Below are 16,862 nucleotides of genomic sequence, written 5' to 3' on the forward strand. Positions count from 1 at the left end.
GTATATATGTATATATGTATATATATATAATATGAAATTCCATCTGTTTCTGTTATTCTTCTCCTCCTCTGCACAGGAAGGGCCAAAAGTCCTTTATTGGTTTGTTTGCTTTTTGTAAATACCGGATGGTACTGTAAGTGAGGGTAGGAGAGAGAGAAAAAGCAAAAGCACCTCTCTGTTTGGTCAAGGACCGTCAAGGGTGAAGGACATATAGCATTTCCTATTGACATATGTCCCATAAAAGGCATGCAATTATTTACTGGTCATGACATTATTATCTCCTGCTCCATCAGAGAGGCTCAGAAGAATGAGACCTCAGGGAGTCTGACTTCCTTGCACAAAGTGAAAAAAGAAAATAGCTTGTGGTATCCCTCACATATGCTGTACACTCGCACCCTCGCTTCTCGAAGCGTTGCTTTGCCCTTGTGCGAACCGAGGGAGAAGGAATTTCTGCAAGCTCGCCTCGTGTTCGGGCAGGGTGGTATTTGTTCAGCGCCGTCTTCATCATATATCCCAATGGTTGGTACAGTATCTACAGATGCAGTGACCTGTGCTGAACACAGAGCTGACACTGAAAATATACTAGAGAGATGGGGGCAGCTGTGTCAAATTCCAGTGAGTGTCTGCGCACTGTCGGATCTCTGCTCAGAGCCTTAAACGCAAAGCTACAGTACAGCTCTTTGTGTGCAGTGTCGGAATGAATAAGAGACAATTCTACTAACCGGACTGCATTTTACGGTTGCTGTAAAATTGCTTCTCAATGTGGGATGAGGTGGTGCGCTGAAGACCCAGTGAAGAGCTGCGCTGGATTAAAATCTCTTTCAGCAAATGCTGAAATGCCTCTTTTTGTTTTTCTTTTCACATCTGTATTTTCCTTTCTCTCTGCAGCCACTTTGAACGTGTGAGCTTATAATTGAAGAAAAGCTAACATTGTATTAAAGCAAACACAATTCTTCCTGCCTCAGCAAATGCTCCGTCAGCCACACAGGAATATGTTTCCTCTCCTTAAATTGGGCCCTCATTGTTTTCAAATTGGCTGTTTCTCTCATAATAATTTGCATGACAAATATGTCTGCGGAGGAAATGATGATCAGGATCCCAGTGGTGATGACCGGAGAGATGGAATCATGACCCTGTGAGGAGCTAATGTATTGCTGCAGAGCCTACGTGTGACAGGGATGAGGTTGTGTTGCACTGGCTTGGGCTTAGTGTGCTGCTCTATGCAACAATTGTCTGAAAAAGACAAAGCACTGTGGAAAGGGGCATCTCTGGGGAGCACGCAGGAGCAAGGTTTGTCTGCATCATCCGTGACCCTGGTTTCTCTACAAATTGGCTTTGTCCTTGTCAATGAGAGAGAGGGAAGAGCAAAGGAGAAAACAGTGCGCTTTCTGCTTATGTGAGGAGCCAAAATGCAGCCAACACCATGTTTAAGCAAGTAATGAGGACGATTTATGTTTTTCCTTGAGTTTCACCAACCAGAATTTTCCAGCCGATTTACTGTCTTTGGTTTTCATAAAGCTTTGACCAGCCAATGCAATCTGATTCCAAATTCTTTTTTAAAAACTGTGAAGCAAGAAGATAAGATATAAGAACAGCGTTCAGAATATTTTTTCAAGCCTTCTTTCGGTGAATGGCTGTTAGTTATTTTATTTTATTTTTATTCAAAGCGGAATTAATGTGATGAGAAGTTTGTAAGAGATTATTCAATTTTTTTTAAAAAAAGGGTCAATTTTTTTTAAAAAAAGGGTTTTGCTAATATTTAAAGCAAAGATAAAATTAAACTTGTCATCTTATGCTGTCTTTGGCTTCTTATTTTTGCACTTAGTGACATTGATGTGTGAGTATTATTGAAACATCTGTCCAGTTTTAGGGTGTTTTGGCACCTGATAGTCCAGTAGACTCAGTTCGATTGGTGTCCAAAATTGCACCATTTGTTTTCAGCAGGTGTGGTTTGCTTTCACACTGCAGTGTCAAATGGTCCAAACATCTTTCTAACCCCCAATAAAAACTGAGTGGGGTCACATTTTAGCAGTTCTAGGATTTCTCTTTCGTCTTTGACAAAAGACCACGAGCAGTTTCTCCCGCTGTTGCTAGAGTCCTGCGTTTGTTTTGGTTATTTTTAACCAGAATGCCCTGTGCCATTCTCCACTTCTTACTTTTGAACCGGTATTGGGTCCGCTGGCATCGGACATCAATCTTCAGGGTACAACTGACAGATAAGACATAATCCACGTATGCATTCGAGACACGCCAGGATTCATACACTTCTGTGCTTCCTTTGACTTCACTCAGTAACATCATCCACTTTTAAGTGTGTGTTTTTTGTATTTTTTGTTTTTGTTTTTGTTTTTTTTCAGTATGATCTGGTAGCGCAAATTAACGGTTCATTCACAGATCAGAAACAGATCACACTTTTGACTTTTGGACTGGATGGTTCTTGCCTGGATCTCCAGGTTTTTTTTTGTTTGTTTGTTTCCCTTGAAACAGCTCTGAAACGGTCTGTAAACAGAAGGCATGAAGCAGGCAGTTAGATCAGTGTTTTTAAGCAGAGGTCGCCCCTCTCTTGGCACAGAAGGTATTAGCTCCATGAAAGGGGGAACATGGAAGTAATGAGTGCTGGGGGGAGCCATTTGCATGCTTGAGATAACTTCAACGCAAGGCCTTTTGGATCATGACACGTCGCGAGCAGTTCTTGTCATCTGGACAGCTCCATCTGCACCTTTAATATTTTATCCCCCTGCAGTTCATTTGGAGTTCAGGGTGTACACACACAGTCCACTTCAGTAAAAAAAAAAAGAAAAAAAAAAGCTCTCTCCCCCATTCCCAGTGAGGCGAGGTGCTTCTGCATGGCTTGCAGTGATGATTCAGAAAGGGAGTGAAGGATGGAGGCAAGGCGGCTTCGCTCTAGCAAGAGGGATCCCCCCGGGAAAGGCTGCGAATGCATGTCGGTGGGGGTGGGAACATGTGCCATGCTGCTGGGTTACTTTAAAGTACTGTGTCCCTCTCCTCTGTCTCATTGGATCCATGTCACCACTCCATGTGTGAAAGGGTTTTTCAAAAGTCCTCCCCCACCTGTTCCTCCCCACCCCCGCTGTCTTACTCATGCAGACGGCTGGCAGAAATAATGGCTGAGAGCTGCGAAACAAAAACATAGCTATGATATAAAAGTCAGGTCTTGATTTCCCCCCTCCCTATTTCTCTCGTTCTCTTTTCTTTTTTCATCCCTTTCTTGCCATCCTTTTCTTTGAGAGTCTGGCTTTTATTGTGTGCGGCTCTGTGAGTTGATTGCATGTGGAGGGGGTGATGTATTGATCACAGGCAGCCTTTTGATAGCAGTGTGCACCAGAACACTCAGAAATTTCTGCTCAAGAGCAAATGGCTGTGGTCCGAGTCCGGCTCACAAAGGTCCCTCGCATTGGCAATTCATCCACATTTTTTTTTCTCTTTCTGGCATTCTAAAAATAACATGTTGATGCTGAAACGCACCATTTGCGAGGCTCCCCTGGATAAAAGCTTTTGTCGCCACAAATGTATTTATTTTGTGTGTTTCGCTTTCTTTTTAATAGCTGTATTTGTTTGAACCATTGACATGCTCTTGGGCACACCTCTTGTTTTTCTTTTTTTCTTCTTCTTCCTCAGACATTTCTTGACATTATTTATACATGACTGGCTTGCAGTGTGAACACAGTTTGGTACATCTGCTATGAGTGCTTGTACCTGCTGTGTCGAGGACTTGTTTGCCCCAGAATAAATGATTTTGAAGTAAATTATTTGGAGGAGCCCCTTGCTGGACTATCCATCCTTTGTGTCTCTAAATCACACTATTGATTTTTTTAAGGTACCAAATAAATGTGCTCAGAAACGCGGCTCATAGTATCCTTGTCTGAGCCTGATATGTGCTCCCTCCTCCCACAAGATTTAATGCGTTAAAACAGGCGAGCTCCTTTTCTCCTTACCTCTTTCTTTTTATTTTTTTTTCATCTGAACACACAAGAGAATTGAACAAAATATACCATGTTCCCCCAAGCCTTTTGTTGCTGCTTATACCTCATAATATTTCACTATGTGCATAAAATGATATGTGGTTGTTTTGTACAACAAGAGCCTCTCTTATTTCTCCTGCTACTTCTCATCCCCTTCTGACATTGCAAGACTGCTGCCGTGTGACTGGTGCTGTTTTTTTCTCTTTTCTTTTTTTTTCCACATTGATGGATTTTAATGTATTTTCATGCTCTCATTGATATAGAATGACACTAAATTTGGCGCCAGTCGGCCCGTCTGAGACTAGCAAGAGTGATAGATGTTTATTGGATTAGTCTGTGGACATTGCAGGGAGTTGAAGGCTCTTTGCTTTTAATACTTATGGACAAATTAACAGTTTTTTTTCTCCTCTGTCTGCCTTATCTTGAGGCATAAATCTTCATGAATTAACGCTGCCATTATTCTGTTTTGACAGCTCAATCTCATCTTCCTGGTAATCACGATGTACAAAATGGTGAAGCACTCTACCACCCTGAAACCAGACTCGAGTCGACTGGAGAACATAAAGTAAGTGAAAATGTCATGTATGCTGAGGAACACACTGTTTCTTTTTTGTATGAATGATGGTAACATGGTTCGCTAGGACGTGGTCTTTTTTTTTTTTATTATTATTATTATTCTAGCTCGACGTTTTCGAAACTTTTAAAGAAAGTTTAGTATTTCTGAAATCAGGTTCCTTTACAAGGTCGTATCCATTAATATTGAGTGTTGTAACAAGACATCAAGCTGACAAGATGAGATATGTGGTTCCTGCTAATAAAACAACATGGTTTTAGCTTCTTTTTTCTTTCTTTTCCTTTCTTTTTTTTTTTTTTTTTTTTTTTTTACTGAGAACCCACATAATTTCTTTCCACAAAACATTGACCCGTCAGTTTTACACAATTTTACACTTCTGATTCCCCTTTAGAGGTCTGGCAACCCATAACGATCTGAGTTATAAGGGTAACATGGGATTGCAGAACAAGTGTGACATAGTGATATATGATACAAAGCAGCCACAGCAACAGCAGCTAAGCCCGCAGGTGCAAAGACACCAGATGATCCTCTAGAGTCTTTCTCATCTGAGAAATACTCTGATCAACAGAACCTGGTGTAGATAATGAAATGCATTTGAATCGCCTCCATGAGGACCACAACACAGAGCTCAGCCAAACATGAGGGGAATAACCCACACCTATTTAATCTGAATTGTTCGATTTTGTTGCGATGTAGGCCACAGTCAACTGGTTCAGTAATCCCACCTGCATGAAAGCACACATGGTCCTGGATCACACTGGGTCGACTTAAGTTATGTGGATCACAAAATCATCTGTGAAGTGAAATGTGTGTGTTGCGTGGTAACTGCAGAACAATGATCTGAAAAGGTTTATATCTGCATCAGAACATCAAGCTTACAGAACATGCCTTTATATCCACAGCTCATCATAGCTTTCATTTACTTCACCATTCTCTGGTGCCAGTTGGATAAGAATTTGCAAGTCTCACTTTACTTTGCCAATAAATGTGGTGCCCAAAAAAATAGCTAAATAGCATCTACTTAAATATTTCTGGTTGTTATGTCTTTACTTGTCAGACACTTGGTCTGAGCGCAAAATTTTTTACATTTTTTGTCCTTGTTTTTCTCTGTGGAACAAAATGTGTGGTATACAATTATTTGTCGTGTGTAAATAATTGCTCAATGGAAACAAAGGGTGATGCAACATGGTAAAAGTTTGCTTTTGTATTGGCCAGTTACAAGCTAGGCATTAGCTTCAATCTCTGGGTCCGACTAATCTGAGTTTATACTAAACAGAGACACCAAGAGTGCAGTCCACTGCCGGTAAGACATTGGCTGCTTGTAACCTTTTTGCAGAGCCTTAGGTTAAAAAAAAAAAAAAAAGTCCTGAGCTCAATGCACCAGCAGAAGGGTAGGATACAGCGGAAATTCTGGAGCATCCCAAATGTTTTTCTTTTCTAATAGATCCGAGCTAAAACTCTCATCGAGAGACAGAGAGAGATAGAGAGAGAGAGAATAAAAACGTCAGACACCACTACCGTTACCTAACCATTTATGTTTCAATCAAGACATATCACCACAATGCTTTGCTTTTGGAAGGAAAAGCTCTTTTTGTTAATACCTTTGTCAATAAAAAAAAACAAAAAAACATTGAATCGTTTGTGCTGCAGAATTGTGGATGGTTTTTATTTGAGGTTATAAGGTCTTGTCGGTTGCTGTAAAAACACCAGTTTACACAATCATATTATTACAGTAAGTGTTCAAGTTGCAACCACTGTTTGTAAGAGTTCTCCATCTATCTATAGCCAGTGGTTGTTTTTTTTTGTTTTTTTTTTTTTTCCCTTCGTTTTTTTTAGCGTAGCAGCAGAGTGGAAAAAACGCAATCAGGGAGAGCAATCATTAAAGGCCGATTTAGACATCTCAGTTTATTTGTGATGGACTACTCCCTTATCAAGCAAACCACAGCAGACCATATTTTCTGAAGCCTGCTTCCTTAAAAATGGCCGTAGATTTTCTCGCTCAATGTTGAAATAGTTTCATTTAAACCTGCGTATGTTGTTTATACTAATTGCTGTTTTCCTTGTGGTCATTTTTTATTTTTGTTTTCTTTGTGTCGGAGTTTTCTCTACGAGTCACTTTAGGACAGTGTCTACTGCATGTTGCATGCAAACACAAAGTTAACGCAGGCCCTGTGCTTTCTTTTCTCCTCTCATCTTCTACCTCTGTCTCCGCTCTGCAACCCACACCAGTAATTATCGCGTTTGTGACGGCTACTATAATACAGATTTGCCTGGGTAAGCTTTTACCGCGCACCTCAAATAATGCTATCCACACACCACCACCCACCCATCAGCAGCATGGATGCAAATTCAGACAGCAGACGATGTGTTCTGACCAATTGCTTTGCTTAAAGATGGAATATTTGGTAATTTAATCAAAACATGCAAATCTTGGCTCTTGTTAGACCCTAATTTGATTGCCTCCCCTGATTTCCCTTGGATCAAAAAGTTGAAAATATCACACTCAAGTGCCAACTAACCCGCGCTGTTCTGTGCTCTGATCTAATTGTGTTTCTCTCTTCCCGCTATCATGCTCTCTAGCTATGAAGATAATAAACACTTTATCAAGTAAGAACATGTTGCCCAGAACTCTCCTCTTCAGCTTACAGTTTATTCTCTCCACTCTTCTTTATTCCCTCTTTCCTTCTCTCTCTCTCCCTCTCTCTCTCTCTCTCTCTGTCTCTCTCTCTGTCCTTCTTTTACTTTGTTTTGCCAGCTCATCTTCTCCCAAACTGCAGCTTTAAAGCCTCTCATCCATCCGTCCTTGTGACTGGTCACTTTCACCGTTTTCATCAATCTGGTGTTGTGGTTGTTGTTGTGTGTTTGACCACTGAACTGTGACAACTTCTGCTGTCTGAAGGCTTCACTGGACCTTTACACACAAACACGGAAAAAAATAAATAAAAAAAAATCCCTCGACTCCTCCACATCTGCCTCTTTCCTCCAGTTCTAAAAAATACACAAGCCAGATTAATATTTAGTGTGTCTCAGCAGCCCTTTGCTTCTTTCAAAGTTATTTTCAAATGTTCTTTGCTCTACTTTGAATTTGCTGCTTGGTATGCTCTAAAGCATTAAAAAAATATATTTACAGAAAAACAGATCAAGGTTTTCCTTCCATCTTCTCTGTCTGTCGGCAGAAACTGCTGATGAGCTTAGGCTGAAATTTTGCGAAGAAGAAAAAAGTGGAAATAAAATTGTCAGGCATGAGGATTGGATTGCGTATGTGTTTTTGCCATCCTGTGTTTCCCCAGTCTCTTGGTTTACAGCCATCTTTCAAGAGCTACCTCCAAGATCAAAATGAGAAAATAAAAATTGCCAGTCGTAACTCATTTAATGAACATCCCTCATGTTAATTCTCTTATTTTTGTTTTGCTGTTTTTTTGGGTTTTTTTTTAGGTCTTGGGTCATGGGAGCTTTCGCCCTGCTGTGCCTGCTCGGTCTCACATGGTCCTTTGGCCTCTTCTTCATCAGCGAGGCCTCCATTGTCATGGCATACCTGTTCACAATATTCAACACCTTCCAAGGAATGTTTATCTTCATTTTCCACTGCCTTCTTCAGAAAAAAGTGAGCGCTTTTGTTGTACTACACTCTAATTTCAGAGATTTGTCCTTCAAGGTGAAAGGCATCTGAATTTTAGCATTCCAGCATTTCTGAAATAGCACCACATGCTGATATAAAGACCAAACACTGTTCGCCTTGATATCGCAGGCTAAGTCATATTTAAAGTCAACAGTCTGTGGAAACACCTGCTTCTTGCTTATGCAGGTCCGCAAAGAGTACAGTAAGTGCTTCCGCCACACATACTGCTGCAGAGGGCTGCCAACCGAGAGCTCGCACGGTTCCACAAAGACTTCCACGACACGGACGAGTGCGCGCTACTCTTCTGGTACACAGGTAGACCAGCAGCTTTACACAGTAAGACTCCTAACGTGCCATGCAATGTTTTCTATGCTGAGCTGCTTATGATGCATGATTTTAAACACTAATATGAGAATTTGCTTAGGAAATTTGCTGTAAGTTTTTGTACATTATATGATCCAGATTGATGTAAAAAAAAAAAAAAATGGATTCAGTTTATTTCAGAACCTAAAGTTTCATTTTGATAAAATATATTGTGTTTTTATATGCTATTTACATATAATTTTTTATATAAAAAAAATCAATTGACTATCCTAATTCTGTTTACATTCTGTACTTAGATTAATACATATTAGATATTAGATTAATAATATAACTCAACATAGTTAATGAGAGGAACTGACCCGTCAACCAAACAATTTTTAGCAAATCATTCTTGATAATTATAGAAGTTGCTGAACCACTTTGCACAAAGAGGACTTCCTCCTCTGTTGTGGGTACATTTCCAAGAAAATTATTATTTTTTGTTGTTGTTGTTTTTAGCTTATTCACTTGTATCTTCAGCATACTTGAACTCAGACTACAAAATCGCTGCGAGAAATAAAAATGGTTAATTCGTAATGTGATCTTGACAGTTCCACAGCAAACACTATGTCTAATAGTTTGAAAAAAGTAATTAGAAATAGAGAAAGTTGAACAGATTGAAAATATGACCCAAACACAATATAAAGATAAAAATCAAACTAAGTAATTATTCCTTACTTAAAATCAACTTTTTTTCTTAAATGCATTTAAGGGTCAAAATGTTTGGGGAGAGTTAGTTTGGGTTAAGTTTCAGAACAATTAAGATGTTTAAAGTTTAGGGATCAAACACCGTCGGGTAAACAAACCTCCTTGTCGGCCGGATCCAGGATACGAACTTTAAGACAAAGCAGACCAGTGAGACAGGTAAGCAGCAAGATAGTGGTCGTGATAAATGAGGTTCAGTTTCTTCCTGGAGATGATAGAGCTTTACAAAGGTGCAAGCATTAGTGGTGCTCTCCAACAATCAAGCCTTTATGGTCGAGTGGCCACATAGAAGCCATTACTCACTAAAAGACACCCTCCTGCTATTGTACTAAAAAGCCCTTGAACAACTGTAAGACCGAAACAAACCTCTATAACCTGATCGTACAAAATTTCCATCAGTGTGACACAGAACCAGCCTTACCTCATTGATAGCAACACAATAGATAGACATGTTGAAGGCATTCCTGTTCTGTGGGGATGCCTTCAAGTAATTGAGTTCGGACAGAGATGGATGACCAAAAAGACAGTAAAAAAAATCTTTCATAAAATTGTGTCGCTCTACTTCCAGATTTATTTAATGATTTAATAGACAAATTCTTTCAGGGTAAATGTGAGCTGTTCACCGCAAAAATACTTCAGGGCTCTGTTTGTCTGCAAAGCTACCGAGTACTCGGTGAGAGTTATTATTTCTGTTTTTATTTTCCTTTTGATGAAAAGGAATAAACTGAATCTATTTTTTGCTGAGGTTGAAACCTAACATCTGAAATATCTCTAGAGGTGAAAAATGTTGGTCTCGCCCATTCTTAGAAGAAAGCACATTTGAGCTTCAGAGTTGCATCAGGAAATGTTACATTATTCCACATTTACCAATCAGGGTCTGCTTTGCTGCATGGGAACCTTTCTTTTGTTGTATCCCTTTAGCACTTGCTTTTATCTTTATTTTTCACTGATGTCATGTGCATGGGAAACAGTGTTGCACTCTTTAAAAAAAAAAAAAAAAAAAAACATTGTTAGGTACACTTTTACTGCAGGGTGACCTGATGCTGCAAAAATGTACAGGTTTGCACAGTGCCTTTCTTGTAAGGCGGTGTGGTTGCAGGAAGACAATGATGTCACTTCAAAACTCCAACCAAGAAGAACTGGAGTTAAAGTTGTTCAAAAAGGTTCCTTAGATGAAAAAATGTTTTTGATATATGTTGAGATGCACTAAGACCAGTGACGGGTTCTTTTACTGAGCTAATAAGACTTAAAGTTACATATTTTTCAGTATCAGTGAGGTACTTCAAATTAAGTCAGGGAAATCTGTGATTAATTAATCTATTTTAATTGTTTAACTGTTTTTATTACATGTTGCTTGTTTTTAAAGGTGCAGAAAATAATCAATTCTTTAGAGAATCTCGGTTCCTAGACCTGAGAATTCTGAATCGATTCAACGTGCTCAAAAATTGATTTTGGGCTGCTTAATGTTTTAGTAATTACATTTTTGTTGAATACTACTTTGATCATTTAGGGGAAATTAAAATAGCTAGGCAGCTACACTAGCCTAATAGTGGTAATTTATGTTAAAAACTTTTATGTGCAAACTTATTTTTGTTTGAACTGACGGGATTTGATGCAGTATGGAACCTCTCTACTTGTTTTCAAGGCTCTCACTGGTTTAACAGCTTACTTTTACATCATAACACTCCAGCTATAACTTCAAGATTCATTATCCACTCTGCACCACTGTTGAACATTCCCAGATACGGGATCAAAATGAGTGGTAACGGCACTTTTGATGGTGAACCTCTACATGTGGAGCAGCCTCCCTTCCTCTGCTAGAACAGCTGTCAGTCAAAGTCAAACCTGCTTAAAACCTATTTTATTTCCACTAGCTTTTAATTGTGACTGAGAATTACATATATTACCAATTATTTTTTTTCTTAACTGGTGTTGGTCATTTTTATTGTATTTTCAATTATTTTGTAGGACTATAATTCCACACTTTACTCTTGGTGAAGCACTTTTCTTTTAACTTTGACATATTAAGAAGCTTTAACCAGTTAATTTATATATCTTCAGAAATGTCTGTAATTCATTCAGGCCTACAACAAAGTGAGAGAGAAAAAAGCTTAATCGTTTGTTCCTTTTCAGCTTTTAACCCGTATCTGTCTCGGACAATGTCAGAAATGTTGTTTGCTTTTTGGAATTCCTTAGATTTAAGGATCTTCTTTTCAGTGCTGCCACACCGAGCGTCAAATAAAAGACTATAGAGGCAGTTCAAAATATAAACACTTGTCTTCTTGTTGAATCAATAGTTAAACCTTGTTTTTGAAAACATCCAAGTTCCTCATATAAACGGGGGAAAATGCTGTTGCTATGTGATCTTATGATTCATGACGAGAAACTGGAAAAAGCTATAATCAGTATCAGCAGGTCAAAGCTTTACAATTTAGTGACAAAATTCTGATCAGTCCATGGAAAAGCAAAAAAGCAAAAAAAAAAAAAGACATACCAGTGGCTGCCCTCACCTTACTGTGAAGGCAGGTGAGTGATGCAAACTGTAACAAAAAAAAAAAATGAAGGAAAGTTGCTGTGAAACCTGCGTGGGCTGGATTAAAGTCCTAATGACTGTCCCTTGTTGACCTGACAGAGTCGTATCAGGAGAATGTGGAATGACACCGTAAGAAAGCAATCTGAGTCCTCCTTTATCTCAGGTGACATCAACAGCACCTCCACCCTTAACCAAGGTCAGTTCACACCTCATCACTTTCCACACCTATGCACAAATTCCATCTGCCAGCTAATATTATCACCTTGCAGTTCCAGCAATCACAACACAACACAAGGTCCAGGCAGTAAATGCCGTCGTCTTGAAATGACAGTGCAGCATGGTTTATAAAAACGCAAGGCCTTAAAAATGAAGTTTCCTTTTTCTGTCAGCTCAGAGCTGGGAGAGAAAAAAAAAAAAACCTTCCTCAAATGCGGCAGCATCTCTCGTACCTCTAGCCTCAGTCTCAAATTGAAACTTGCGTGTTTTTTTTTTTTTATTTAAGTGCGGGCTGTTAAAGATCATGCCCAGGGGACACATAGGCAAAACTAAAATGGTTGTAAAAAGTTTTATTTTCAGAATGTCTAAACATGAAGCGAAAGCCTATTTGTTGCCCAGCACAGAAGGTGACCTCTGTTACTTTATAAAGAGATTTATGGGTTGGGGGAGGAAAAACTGTCATTTATTATTTAGCTTGAGCACAAATATGATGATGAGAAGATGATGTTCAACTCTGGCTGACCCAGAGTGCTTAGTGTGATGTTAGGCTTTCTGCTGCCTCTCAAATGGCTTTCTGAGCATGCAAGGGAAAAGAAGGTTTACACTAAGGTAGCTTAACTTTCCCTCCGCTGACTTCTGTCATGTGCCGCTCTTTGCCTTCCCCTTTTTCCTTTTTGATGTCACTTCCCAAAAGACAGAATCTCGCATCGAACACTCTCTAGGACATTTTGACTTGGTGATACATCAGTAACAATCTAGAGGTACCGCTCTTTTTTTTTTTTTTTTTTGCCCCTCCGCGCTACCATTTCCTGGAGATGTTAATGCAAAGGTTGGATATTGATCACTCCGGGGCGTAGTAGCAACCCTAGAGAATTAGTGCACTGAAGGAGGGCTTTATCTCCTAGAAGCACTTCCATGTCATTAAAAACATCCCTGGAGACATCTCAACATGACAGATGGCATTTAACATAGGTGATAAATGGCAGTGGAAATACCTCAGATCCTTAAAACACACTGCAAGCTCGGGAGAGAGATTAGGCTTTGGAAGATAATGGTTAAATTTTTAGCCCTAATTGTTTTGTTTTTTTTCTTCTTATAAATAAAAACCTGGCACAGTCATCCTGTCTGTCATAAAGTAGAAATAATATTTGGAGGGACTTGAAACAGCAAAACCTTTGCATAATTACAGAAAATCCAAGGTGCTGAAAAATGAAGCTTGCACAACATAATAACTAAAAGTGAGTTATGAAACACACTTGTGACAGAATGTAATAATGAGCATAGTTGGTTGAAAATTAGTTTGTAAATAAATGGGTTAGGAAGGATTCGTAACACACTTAACAAATGAATGGGGGATTTGGGGGTGGGGGGGGGCAGGCACCAGCAGAAGATGCGTGCAGGAATTTTTCCTTTCCTTGTTGCCTTGAGTAGAAACTTTTAATTAAAATCCCTACTTTCAGATTTAGGCTCACCCTTAAAGACAAAGTCAGATTCGTTGCCTTTTTTTTTGTTTGTTTTTTTTCTGTTCTCCTTGACACTTTCAGACAACTGCCAAACTTACCTGCTCCTCCTCTGTCTTGCCACTCCAGGAATGACTGGGAATTACCTACTAACAAACCCTCTCCTGCGACCACAAGGCACTAACAACCCTTATAACACCTTACTGGCTGAGACAGTCGTGTGTAACACCCCCACAGCTCCAGTGTTTAACTCACCAGGTGTGCTTATTTAATTCTTTCACCTGCATTCTGCCTTTTTTTTATATATATTTTGTTCTTTTTTTTTTCTCTCCCCCTTCCTCACTGATGTCTTCAGTCAAGTGTTCAGAAGGCCAAATGAAACACAGGATGTTCAGCAGTATCGTCTTTCCGTCTAAATCACTGTCTCCGCAAGGCTTGATATGGTGCTCATCAAATATGTGTGTGTGAAAAAAAACAACAAAAAAAACAAAACAGAAGTAATACACTCACATTTTGTCATGCATGACCTAGATCTTTGTGGTTCACCTAGATCCAGCCTGTGTGTTCTCATATTTCTCTTAACGGGACATAATGATTAAGATGGGAAAGAGATACTGCACATTCTGCCTCGAGATAATGTAAACAGTGGTGTAGACCTGAAGCTGTAGTATAAACTGCACAATCATTGAGATTTATTTCCATGAACATATGAGGCAATTTGTTTCATGCTGTGCTACTTCTTAAACATGGTATAAACTCCAAGAATTTACAGTGCTCTCCACATTTATTGTCAGCCCTGGTAAAGACGTGTAAAAACTCTTAAAATTATTGACGGCAGTACCACCATTTCATATGAATGAAACAAATATATATTTCACAAAACAAACTTGGGTTCTCGTCCAGATTTTTTTTTTGTTTTTTTTGTCACAATTCCAGTTTTATATATATATATATATATATATATTTTTTTTTTTGCATTAACTATTCCCTGACATTTGACAGATTGGAGGTTAAAAAAAAAAACACAGTCTTTTGACGGTTTCCCGGTACCCATTTCTTGACTAGTTTAGATTATAACACACCTGCTTGCCTGCATGGTGTTCTCTCTTGTCTTTCCCATTTTGAAGAACTAAGAGGTGAGGGTTTTTATTAAGACCAAAATATTGTTGTTTTTCTTTCCCCCATCTTTCCTCTTTTGAAAAATTAAACATCTCCGGGACTTATATGGATTCCTATTAAGAGCTCTTAACACTATTCATGATGATAATCAGTGTGATATATGCATTTCAAAAATGCTTCACTTTTATTTCACAGTAGTTGGTAATTACTTCATAGTAGTTGCCAGTAGATATAATTTTGCGTGAAGCGATATATATTTTTAATGAGATGTTTCTCCTTTTTTAAGTTTGAGATCATACAACCCAGATTTAAAGACGGCTGCATTTAAATGCACCATCATATCTTTACCAGGGCTGCCAATAAATGACGTATTTTTTGTATGAATTGTGTTATCAGTGTCTAAATATGATATTAGGAACTAGAGTATGCCTGTGCAAATAGTAATGATAACTATGTTTCTGTTGTATATGGCATCAGAACATATATAACAGTGATAAGGCTGTGATGTTTTTGTATGTGCTGTTCCTTTTTGAAACTGAAGTGGCATCTTTTGTTATGTTTTGTGCTTTTCCCCTGTGCTTCCCTTTAGTGACCTACAGAGAGACAAGTATGGGAGTAAAACTTAACTTTGCCTATCAAATGTAAATTTTTTTCAGCATGCTTATTTAAAACAACCCCAAACCCTCGGCACAATCACTGGTTTTACTTTAGGCCATTAACACACACTCAAGTGGAGAGCAAGTGGTTCACAAAAACAATATAAATCAAAATAGCTCAATTTGATCATTTTAAGGAATCTTTCTACTCCTGATAGAGTTGTCCTGAATTTGCCCACTACTCTGCTTTTCTTTGTTTGGTTTGTTTTTTTACTGACCAAAAATATGTTTTTTGTTTTTATTTTTTAAAGAAGAAAACCCCTTTTATGAAAAAATATCCCCCCCCCTCCTCCACCCCACTGTCTGTCTTCGTTGTCCTGGTGTGGCACTCTGCAGTCTCAGTGTCCACTATTATTCCTGTCACCGTGTTTCAGACAGCACCTGTCTGGACACTAAACTGCCTCCTAGCTGGCATTAACACATAGGTGTCACAGCAGCAGCTGTTACATTTCCTTTTTTTTTTCATTCAGGACTTATTGGCCTTTATCCTAACTTTGAAAAGATTCTCAAAAGACTGCTCATCTAAAACTGCTCCCCACACACTGCCTTCTCCCTTACTCTTTCTTTTCTTTATAGTGACCATTTCAAAACATAAGTTCCCTTAGTGCTCTAAATCTTATTATTCTACAAGGAGGAAACCATCCATTGCAGAGAACATTTGTCTCCTTATCTCCTCTCTCAATCATGACATAAATAATATTTACATTTTGTAGGGCTGCTTTCCATGACCTCCATGCTTCGAGACATTCCTAACACAACCACATCTGACCTCTGCAGTGGCTGTGCTTTCCTGAGCTGTTCTCCCAATGACCTGGGTCTCAATGGGAACTGTTACAATGACGGATGCCAAGTGCCGGGCTGTGGGCAATCTCTGACCTTTACCAGCTCTGGGTACACAAGCTGCCAACTAACGGGCAGCAAGTGTACCACAATAAAGTCACCAAAAATTGGACTTTTCTTCAAAGCATTGTGCCTTGCAAAAGTGTTCTTAGCCCTTCTCAGCATCAGTGTTTTTAACATGAATTCAGGAGGAAACAAGCTGAAGTTATTCATAATTGTGAAGTGGACGGGAAATGATGCAAAAATGAGAAAAGTGTTGCTTGTATATTTGTTTCAGCCCCATAAGCCATTGCTTTGGTGATACAACTATTGAGCCAATAGTAACTGGAAGTCCTTCAGCAGTATGTCTGTACCGGTTTAAAAGACTGAGATTTATTTCCATTGTTCATTCTAAGTTATGTAAAGTGAAATCACATTCGACGGAGAAAATCCATGAACACGTTTTGTCGTGGATTTACAGTTGCATGATGGTGTGAACTTTAACAGGGCCACCATGTGTTGCTCTAAAGTTTAAACCATTCCATTGTAGAGTTGATTGTATATTTATTGTCCTCCTGGAAGGTGAAGCTTTAATCCAGCCAAAAGTCGTATGCAGCTTCTAAAATCATGATTTTCTTCATGATTTCTCTGTATTTAGCTCAATCTGTTTTTTTTCCCATCAAATCCCAGCAGAAGAAAAGCATCACCTGCCACCACCATGCTTTACACATGGTGGTCAAAAACTTTTTTTTTTTTTTTTTTTTGTGAGCTACAATATCCTGGGAGTTCTGCCATGCTTTTTCAGTTTTTACCAA

General features: G+C 38.9%; 1 protein-coding gene across 25 annotated transcripts in view; it reads left to right on the plus strand.

Moving 5' to 3' along the window:
* Positions 1 to 16,862, plus strand: part of adgrl2a (adhesion G protein-coupled receptor L2a) — a 78,167-nt gene that overhangs the window by 57,537 nt on the left and 3,768 nt on the right. For 4 of the 25 annotated variants that reach the window (XM_007542234.2, XM_016665700.1, XM_007542278.2 and 1 more), the window contains 8 exons: positions 4,457 to 4,548; positions 6,787 to 6,831; positions 7,138 to 7,164; positions 7,993 to 8,161; positions 8,363 to 8,512; positions 11,877 to 11,973; positions 13,583 to 13,711; positions 15,162 to 15,179. In XM_007542234.2, the coding sequence (XP_007542296.1) occupies positions 4,457 to 4,548; positions 6,787 to 6,831; positions 7,138 to 7,164; positions 7,993 to 8,161; positions 8,363 to 8,512; positions 11,877 to 11,973; positions 13,583 to 13,711; positions 15,162 to 15,179 (727 nt within the window). Of the gene's footprint in view, positions 1 to 4,456; positions 4,549 to 6,786; positions 6,832 to 7,137; positions 7,165 to 7,992; positions 8,162 to 8,362; positions 8,513 to 11,876; positions 11,974 to 13,582; positions 13,712 to 15,161; positions 15,214 to 16,862 lie in introns of all 25 variants that reach the window. The other 21 variants (XR_001660212.1, XM_016665764.1, XM_016665766.1 and 18 more) reach the window with 12 other exon arrangements.

The sequence above is a fragment of the Poecilia formosa genome, unplaced genomic scaffold, assembly GCF_000485575.1.
Source record: "Poecilia formosa unplaced genomic scaffold, Poecilia_formosa-5.1.2 Scaffold10, whole genome shotgun sequence".
NCBI classification, from domain to species: domain Eukaryota; kingdom Metazoa; phylum Chordata; class Actinopteri; order Cyprinodontiformes; family Poeciliidae; genus Poecilia; species Poecilia formosa.